The 9845-nt window shown below is 47.9% G+C and overlaps 1 protein-coding gene across 1 annotated transcript in view; it reads right to left on the minus strand.

Moving 5' to 3' along the window:
* Positions 1 to 9402, minus strand: part of cyp27c1 (cytochrome P450, family 27, subfamily C, polypeptide 1) — a 36573-nt gene extending 27171 nt beyond the window's left edge. Inside the window, exons 1-2 of the mRNA XM_080198314.1 lie at positions 9109 to 9402; positions 1755 to 1945 (exon numbers count right to left, since the gene is read on the minus strand). Coding sequence (XP_080054440.1) covers positions 1755 to 1945; positions 9109 to 9366 — 449 coding nt within the window. The 5' untranslated portion in view covers positions 9367 to 9402. The remainder of the gene's footprint in view (positions 1 to 1754; positions 1946 to 9108) is intronic.
* Between the last annotated feature and the right edge of the window lie 443 nt (positions 9403 to 9845).

Raw genomic sequence — 9845 nt, forward strand, 5'->3', positions numbered from 1 at the left:
GGTCTGACAGTTTGTGTGGAGAGAGAATAGAGGCAAAGTTTTGAGTCTGGATGACCCTTCATCAAAGCCCGAAACATTGGCTCTATTCAATCACAACTATATAATTGTCTAACATGACTGTCTGATTCTATTCTGAACACAGGGGAGGTGATGGCCTAGTGGTATTATCACCAGACGATTTATCCAGGAAACTCAGCTAATGTTCTGGGGACCCGGGTTCGAGTCCCACCACGGCAGACAGTGGAATTTGAATTCAATAAAAAAAAATCTGGACTTCAGAATCTGCACGTGACTATGAAATTATTTCGATTGTTAGAAAACCCCATCTGGTTCACTAATGGGCAGCATGTTAGCACTGCTGCTTCACAGCTCCAGGGTCCTGGGTTCGATTCCCGGCTTGGGTCACTGTCTGTGTGAAGTTTGCAAGTCTGCAGAAGGATCTAGATAGGCTGGGCGAATGGGCCAGGAAATGGCAAATGGAATTTAATGTTGGCAAGTGTGAGGTGGTCCACTTTGGTAGGAATAATGGTAGGAAGGACTATTACTTACGGGGCGAAAAACTGCAGCAGGCGACAGTGCAGAGGGACCTCGGGGTCCTTGTGCATGAGTCACAAAAACCCAGCTTGCAGGTGCAGCAGGTGGTCAGGAAGGCGAATGGGATGCTGGCCTTCATAGCGAGGGGGATTGAATATAAAAGTAGGGAGGTCTTGCTGCAGCTGTACAGGGCATTGGTGAGGCCGCAGCTGGAGTACTGTGTGCAGTTTTGGGCACCGCACCTGCGCAAAGATATTTTGGCCTTGGAGGGAGTGCAGAGGAGGTTTACTAGGCTGATACCGGAGTTGAGGGGGTTGAGCTATGAGGAGAGGCTGAATAAACTGGGCTTGTACTTGTTAGAGTTTAGAAGAATGAGGGGAGATCTCATTGAGACGTCTAAGATGATGAATGGGATGGATAGGATAGAGGTGGAGAGACACTTCCCGCTCAAAAAAGACAGTAGGACTAGGGGGCACAGCCTCAAGATAAAAGGGGGGCGGTTTAGAACGGAGTTGAGGAGGAACTTCTTCACTCAAAGGGTGGTGAATCTCTGGAATTCTCTGCCCGTTGAAGTGGTGGAGGCTGCCTCTCTAAATATTTTTAAGAGGTGGGTTGATGGGTTTTTGATAAGAGAGGGGATTAAGGGTTATGGGGAGAAAGCGGGAAAGTGGAACTGAGCAGCGACAGATCAGCCATGATCTTATTGAATGGCGGGGCAGGCTCGAAGGGCTGGATGGCCTACTCCTGCTCCTATTTCTTATGTTCTTATGTTCTTATGTCTGTGTGGGTTTCCTCCGGGTACTCCGGTTTCCTCCCACAGAGCAAAGGGGTGCAGGTTAGGTTGATTGGCCACGCTAAGAAATTGCCCCATAGTGTCCAGGGATGCGTAGAGGGATTAGTGGATATAACATGTAGGGATATGGGGGTAGGATTGTGTGGGATCCTGGGTGGGACTGTGTTTGGTGCAAACTCGATGGGCTGAAGGGCCTCTTTCTGCACTGTAGGGGTTCTACGATCTATGATAATGCCCTTGAGGGAAGGAAGTGTTCCATTTTACCTGGTCTGGCCTACTTTGTGACTCCAGAGCCACAGCAATGTGGTTGACTCTCAACTGCCCTTCAAGGGCAACTTGGGATGGGCAATAAATGCTGGCCAGCCAGTGACACCCATGTCACATGAACGATAAAAAGAAATCACTGCACTGAGCAGTTTCTACTCACGCAGATATCAATCCGGTTGCCCGCCCTCGTAACTGTCTGTACTCCTGCCAGGACTCCATGTTGGCCCTTTGAGGGGTGCTGCCCTCTGCCCTCAGTACCTGTGCCACCATGTCCCGATCAGCAATGGAGATGACAAATTGAGGCCCAAAGTGCGATTTAAAGATCTTCCCATATTGCTGTGTGTGCTGGAGCTGCAATTAAACAATATGTAAGTTCATTGAAAGGCTAATGAGAAACTGCGACAGAGCTAACCGCTATAAATTTAAGCAGATCAAAAACTCTGCTCCCTCTATCCTAACTTACCCCAAGTTCAGTTCGCCTATCAGCCCCATACTTACTGACTGGTTCTCCGTCTGTAAAGCCTTAGCCTTTCAAACTCCCGTCTTTGCTTTTTGAATCTCTCCCTGGGCAATTGATCCTCTCGTCGCTGTAATTTCCGCCTGATAAAATGATCTGTGGGTTCCTCCGATTCTGACCTCTTGCGCATAACTCAATTTTCATTCCTCCCCCTCACCCGCCACCACCACCCCCCCACCCCTCTCCCTGCACCCCCCCACCCCGCCCCCCCTCCCTCGCTGCCAGCCATACCTTAGGCCAGCTTGCACCCAAGCTCTGGAACTGTCTCCTTAAATCTCTCTAAGCCTTTTAACAGGAGTCTTAAAACTTACCCCTTTGACCAACCTAATGGCCATGATTTTACCAGCTCGCAATGCCCATCGATGGGCAGAGTGAGCTGATAAAATAGCACAAGAACCAAGAAGTCAGGATCGTGCCCAGTTTCTCGGCTCTCGTGATCTCGGGCCCAGATTTTTGCCCACCCCTGGCGAGAGGCAGACTGTGTTATTTTGATGTATTTAAATGTTAATTTCCACGCGCTTAGTGAGCCCGGCGCTCAATCATTTGCTCACTTGCCCTTACGGCCTTGCTGGGAAAGGAACACACCCGCTCCTCATGAACGTTTAACAGTCTTGTTACCCTCGACATTAGAACCGGAGGCTATTAAGGCCCCTCGTGGGAAGGTCGAGGGCAAAGGGGGGTGTCTCTTAGGCGTCCGAGAGGCACTCCCCCGCACCCCTCGCCATGGGGCCTGTGGGTTGAGGCCTGAACGCGATGCGACCTGAAGGGAGCGGAGCCAGGAGGAGGCAGGGTCAATGTGGATGGGGACTGGAGGGACAAGACATAGGGGACTTCAGCATGGAAGGGGGAGGGATGAGGCTGGGTTGGCCTGATCGGGGATGGAGGGGTCGCCTGCTGCTGCTCTACCTACGATCGGTGGAGGGATGGTGGGGCGGGCCCACTGCTGCTCTTACCTGTGACTGGTTGGGGAGGGCATGATGTGTCTGGGTGGCGGTGGGGGCTATATTTTCGGGCAGTGTGGACGTGCGATTGTGGGAGAGGGATACTATGTGAGGTTGGCTGCTGTCGCAGAGGCCTCCCTCTCTCTCTGGCCTCTGCTGTTGGAATTGTGAATGTGCAGCCACAAAGGTCTACACATGCTCAATAGCTCCCTCTGCTGGTTGATCAGTGAGTGGTGAGTTTAGCCCCGCCCACTGCCTGTAGTAGATAGAAATAGTCGAGCCCATTTTTTTCATGCACTATGTGCACAAGATTGGGAGTAAAAACTCTCCCATTTTCATGCTTGCTGGACACTTGGAATTTTTTTTGTAAAATCCCACCCAATGTCTCTATGTGGCTTTGTGTCAAATTTTATCTCCTGTTAGGCACCTGCGGGTCTTTTTAATGAAGCTGTTTGCGTGATAGAAATTGAAGTTGCCTTTGCAGTGCACCTCTTATTCTAACCAGGTACATTTTGTCCATCCCTTGGTGTCCAGGTCATTTGCAGTAGCTGGGGTTAATTTTAATGGTAAACGGTTCGATTATCTCAGGGACAACATCCTATTTAGATAGCAACAATAAAACACTTCAACTCACTCTCTATTTTCATTCCCTGCTTCCAGAGCCAAAGACAACTTGCATTCATTTATACAGCACCTTTACAATGGCTTCCATACCTGTAAAAACTTGATTACCTGTAAATACTCCTATTCCAACTATTATCTTGCAATTGTGTCCCTGTCTATATACGCCAGTTTGTGAAACCTACCTCTCCAATCAACTGATGAAGGAGCAGTGCTCCGAAAGCTTGTGATTCCAAATTGGACTTTAACCTGGTATTTTGTAACTTCTCATAATACTAAATCAAATCAAATCATTCTTTGAACAGGTTGGAACTTTTGTTTCAAGAACCTATTTGTCGGTAGCCCAATGAAAACAAAGGGAGCTTTCATTTCTAACAAGGTTAAAAGGATATTGAAACCATGGAAGTGAGCCAACAGCAGTTGATACCTGAGTGAGGGAAAGAGAGAGACAGAGAAAGGAGCAGCAGCATGTTAATGAGGATGCCTTGAGCAATATCTCATAAAGGGAATGTTGGTACTGAATCAAAAGAGGATTGTTGATCCTTAACTGGCGCAATGAGAGATTCATAGAAACCCTACAATGCAGAATGAGGCCATTCGGCCCATCGAGTCTGCATGACAACAATCCCACCCCAGGCCCTATCCCTACAGCCCCACACATTTACCCTGCTTATCCCTCTAACCTACACACTAAGGGACAACTTAGCAAGGCCATATCAATCTAACCCACACATCGCTGGACTGTGGGAGGAAGCCAGAGAAAACTCGCGCAGACACGGGGAGAACATGCAAACTCCACACTGTGACTCAAGTTGGGAATTGAACCTGGGTCCCTGACGCTGTGAGGCAGCAGTGCTAACCACTGTGCCACCCCAGGCAATGGGGAGGGGAGAGGCGTTGTGACACTAAAATGACTTGTATTCATAGACTGCTTTTGAGAACCACTGGGTGTCCCAAAGCATTTTACAATCAATGAAATGTTTTGGAAGTGTAGACAACTGTTGTAATGTGGGATAGATGGTGGACAATCTGTATTGTGTACAGCAAGCTTCCACAAACAGCAATATATTGGCAAGATCATCTGTTTATGTGATGTTGATTGACGTTAATATTGGCCAGAACACGGAGGATAGATAATCCCTCTGCTATTCTCTGAAGTGGTACAACAGTAGGCGGCACGGTGGCACAGTGGTTAACACTGTTGCCTCACAGCATCAGGGATCCTGGTTCAGTTCCGGCCTTTGATCACTGTCTGTGTGGAACTTGCACATTCTCTCCGTTGGTTTCCTCTGGGTGTTCCGGTTTCCTCCCACATTCCAAAGATGAGCGAGTTAGGTGGATTGCCCACGGTAAATGCTCTTTAGTGTCCCAAGATGTGTAGGTTAGGTGGATTAGCCATGGTAAATGTGTGGGGTTATGCGGATAGGTCAGGGTCAGAGTCACAGAGGTTTACAGCATGGAAACAGGCCCTTCGGCCCAATTTGTCCATGTTGCCCTTTTTTTTAACCCTTAAGCTGGTCCCAATGGCCCACATTTGGCCCATATCCCTCTATACTTATCTTACTCATGTAACTGCCTAAATGCTTTTTAAAAGACAAAATTGTTCCCGCCTCTACTACTACCTCTAGCAGCTTGTTCCAGACACCCACCACCCTGTGTGTGAACAAATTGCCTCTCTGGATCCTTTTGTATCTCTCCCTTCTCATCTTAAACCTATGATCTCTAGTTTTAGACTCCCCTACCTTTGGGAAAAGATATTGACTATCTAGCTGATCTGAGCCTCTCATTATTTCATAGGCCTCTATAAGATCATCTCTAAGCCACCTATGCTCCAGAAAAAAAAGTTCCAGTATATCCAGCTTCTCAGAGGCTATTTCCCCGGGTTGAAATGGTCGCTACGAGAGGACACAGATTTAAGGTGCGGGGAGGAAAGTACAGAAGTGATGTTAGGGGTAAGTTTTTCACTCAGAGGGTGGTGAGTGAATGGAATCGGCTGCCGTCAGTGGTGGTGGAGGTGAACTCGCTGGGGTCTTTTAAAAGACTTCTGGATGAGTATATGGGGTTTAATGGGATTGGGGGTTATAGATAGGTCTATAGATTGGTAGGTGTTGATGTGTTCGGCGCAACTCGTGGGCCGAAGGGCCTGTTTGTGCTGTAGTGTTCTATGTTCTCCTTATAACGCAAACCATCAAGACCTGGTGGCACCCTAGTAAATCTTTTCTGCACTCTTTCTAGTTTAATAATATTGTTTCTATAATAGGGCGACCAAAACCGTACACATTATTCCATGTGTGGCCTTACCAATGTCTTGTACAACTTCAACAAGACATCTCAACTCCTGTGTTCAATGTTCTGACCAATGAAACCAAGCATGCCGAATGCCTTCTTCACCACTCTGTCCACTTGTGACTCCACTCTCAAGGAGTTATGAACCTGTACTCCTAGATCTCTTTGTTCTATAACTTTCCCTGAAATCCTACCATTAACTGAATAAGTCCTGCCCTAGTTCGATCGACTAAAACGCATCACCTCGCATTTGTCTAAATTAAACTCCACCTGCCACTCGTCAGCCCAATGGCCCAATTGATCCACTGTAATCCTAGATAACCTTCTTCATTGTCACTTTGCCACCAATCTTGGTGTCATCTGAAATACTTCCTAACCATGCCTACTAAATTCTCATCCAAATCATTAATATCAATGACAAATAAACATTGGACCCAGCATTGATCCTTGAGGCACACCGCTGGTCACGGGCCTCCAGTTTGAAAAACAACCTTCTACAATCACCCTCTGGCTTCTGTCATCAAGATGTGGAAATGCTGGTGTTGGACTGGGGTAAACACAATAAGAAGTCTGACAACACCAGGTTTAAGTCCAACCGATTTATTTGATAGTAAACTCACAAGTTTTTGGGGTTTCTGTCTTCGTCAGGTGAATGGAGAGTTCTGGCCTCAGACAGAGCATATAACAGCACACTCAGTTTACAGATTATTGATTAGAATGCGAGTCTTTACAACTAACCTGCTATTCAAGTCTTAAAGATGTCGACAATGTGAGTGGAAGGAGCATTAAGCACAGGTTAAAGAGATGTGCATTGTCTCCAGAAAGTACAGTAAGTGAGGTTTTGCAAACCCAGGCAAGTCATGGGGGTTACAGATAATGCGACACGAACCCAAGATCCCAGTTGAGACCGTCCTCATGTGTGCGGAACTTGGCGATCAGTCTCTGTTCAGCGACTCTGCGCTGTCGTGTGTCGTGAAGGCTGCCTTGGAGAATGCTTACCCAAAGGTCAGAGGCCGAATGCCCGTGACTGCTGAAGTGTTCACCAACAGGAAGAGAACACCCTTGCCTGGTGATTGTCGAGCGACATTCATCCATCCGTTGTCATAGCGTCTGCATGGTCTCCCCAATGTACCATGCCTCGGGACATCCTTTCCTGCAGCGTATTAGGTAGACAATGTTGGCCGAGTTGCAAGAGTATTTACCATGTACCTGGTGGATGGTGTTCTTAAGTGTGATGATGGTATCCATGTCGATGATCGGGCATGCTTTGCAGAGGTTGCTGTGGCAGGGTTGTGTGGTGTTGTGGTCACTGTTCTCTTGAAGGCTGGGTAGTTTGCTGCGAACAATGGTCTGTGGACATGCCAGATCATCGACACGGATGACATCATCTCACGTGAGAACACCATCCACCAGGTACACGGTAAATACTCTTGCAACTCGGCCAACATTGTCTACCTAATACACTGCAGGAAAGGATGTCCCGAGGCATGGTACATTGAGGAGACCATACAGACGCTATAACAACGGATGAACGAACATCGCTTGACAATCACCAGGCAAGACTGTTCCCTTCCTGTTGGCGAACACTTCAGCGGTCACAGGCATTCAGCCTCTGACCTTCGGGTAAGCATTCTCCAAGGTGGCCTTCATGACACACGACAGTGCAGAGTCGCTGAGCAGAGACTGATAGCCAAGTTCCGCACACATGAGGACGGTCTCAACAGGGATCTTGGGTTCATGTCGCACTATCTGTAACCCCCGTGACTTGCCTGGGTTTGCAAAACCTCACTTACTGTACTGTCTGGAGACAATACACATCTCTTTAACCTGTGATCAGTGCTCCTTCCACTCACACTGTTGGCATCTTTAAGACTTGAATCACAGGTTAGTTGTAAAGATTCACATTCTAATCAGTAATCTGTAAACTGTCTGTGCTGTTATATGCTCTGTCTAAGGCTAGAACTCTCCATTCACCTGACAAAGGAAGAAACCTCGAAAGCTTGTGAGTTTACTATCAAATAAATCAGTTGGACTTAAACCTGGTGTTGTCAGACTTCTTGTTCTGTCATCAAGCCAAATTTTGTATCCATTTGTTTACCCCACCCTGGATCCTGTGAGATTTCATCTTATGCAATAACCTATCATGTGGTTACTTGTGTATAGCCTTGCTAAAGTCCATATAGACAACATCAACCGCACTGCCCTCATCTGCCTTCTTGGTTACCCCTTCAAAAAACTCAATCAAATTTGTGAGACATGATTTTCCACTCACAGAGCCATACTGACTGTCCCTAATCAGTCCTTGCCTTTCTAAATGCCTCGAGGTTCTCTCAGAATGCCTTCTAACAACTTATCCACGAAACATGTGAGGCTCGCTGGCCTGTAGTTCCCAGGCTTTTCCCTGCAACCCTTCTTCATCAAAGGTACAACAGGGGAGTGGGCTTGAGTCGGTGCTGACTGGACAGACCGAATGGCCACCTTCTGCACTGTAGGGATTCTATGGTGATTCTAGAATCAGGGCAGGCAGGTGGGATCTTCTCATCTAACAGACCGCACTTCCAGCAGGGCGGCACTCCCTCAGTAACCCACTGGATCGCCAACATTTTTGTGTGTGTGAGACCCAGAACATTGGGACTCAGGGGGGAGAGTCTTACCGGCTAAAGCACAAAACTGGCACGGTAAAGAACCCTCAACAGCTGGCATTGCTCTTGAAGCCACCACCCTAAGATGAAGGGTGGCATGTCCCTTTACCCACTGGGCAATGCTAGCCCCATGCACAGTCATGGCAGGAAAGGCACAAGGGACTGGGATTCAGCAACTGGTGAGAGAGGCTTTCACTAAATAGCTCCCAGTCCACCCAATCTCTTTCAAAAAGTTCCTCAAACTCTTTCCTCGAAAGATGAAACTTAATGAAAGGGATCAAAGGCTGGCCACAGCAAAACAACTCATACTATTCAAACTGAAGTTTCTTTGTTGGCGAGAGAAATAGCTAACCTTCCCCCCGTTAGATTTAACCTTCTACCGGCACAAAAAAAGCCCCCAGATAACAGAAATCCTCAGTATAGTTATACATACACACATTTATCACACAGTGTTTTTGATTTTGCTCACGAAATTACATTTGCCCTCTTTTTTAAAAGTTAACTCACTTGGATGTCGTGTATTCTGCTGAACCCATCCCTGCAGAAAAACTCCACCACGTTGTTCCAGGTCCCGGGTCCCGGCATTTGGGATAAGTCTTTGACCCGCGGGCTGCCCACCAGGGTCTCCGCATCTTTTGTCTGGGCGAGTGGCAGCGCCCGGCTGCCTGAGGCAGGGTGCCTGAGAGCCGGCTTCAGCGCCTGGAGGACACGGGACAGGCATTCCTTCCCTCTGCTCAAACTCAGCAGGATCCCGAGGCGAGACATCGCCCTGTGTGGGTGGATGGGTGGGTGAGTGTGTGTGTGTGTGCCTGCGTGTCTTTTACTCCTCACCCGGACTCGCTCAGTCTTTCGCTTCAGCTTGTCCTAACATCCAACCCTCCAGCTCAGCACCCAGCCTCTTGCTCTCCTCCCCTTTTCACAAGCTCTGGGATCACATTTCAGGAGAATATGCTCATTGGTCGTGCCAGGATCCCGCCACCCCCCCCCAACCCTTCCCCAAATTACTTCTGTTAACAACCACTTCTTGTCCTTTATGTAAAAGCAAGATACTACAGAACTTGGGGGGGAAAAACCCCAGAAAATGCTGAAAAATCTCAACAGGTCTGACAGCATCTTAAGAACATAAGAAATAACATATTCGCTATGAATATCTTGGTGGGGTGGGGGTTGGGGGGGGGAGAACAGCCAACATTTCAAGTCTGGACAACCTCCTCTGATGAAGATTCATCCAGATTCAAAAGGTT

Source organism: Carcharhinus amblyrhynchos, chromosome 11, assembly GCF_965287045.1.
Source record: "Carcharhinus amblyrhynchos chromosome 11, sCarAmb.v2.hapA, whole genome shotgun sequence".
NCBI classification, from domain to species: Eukaryota; Metazoa; Chordata; class Chondrichthyes; order Carcharhiniformes; family Carcharhinidae; genus Carcharhinus; species Carcharhinus amblyrhynchos.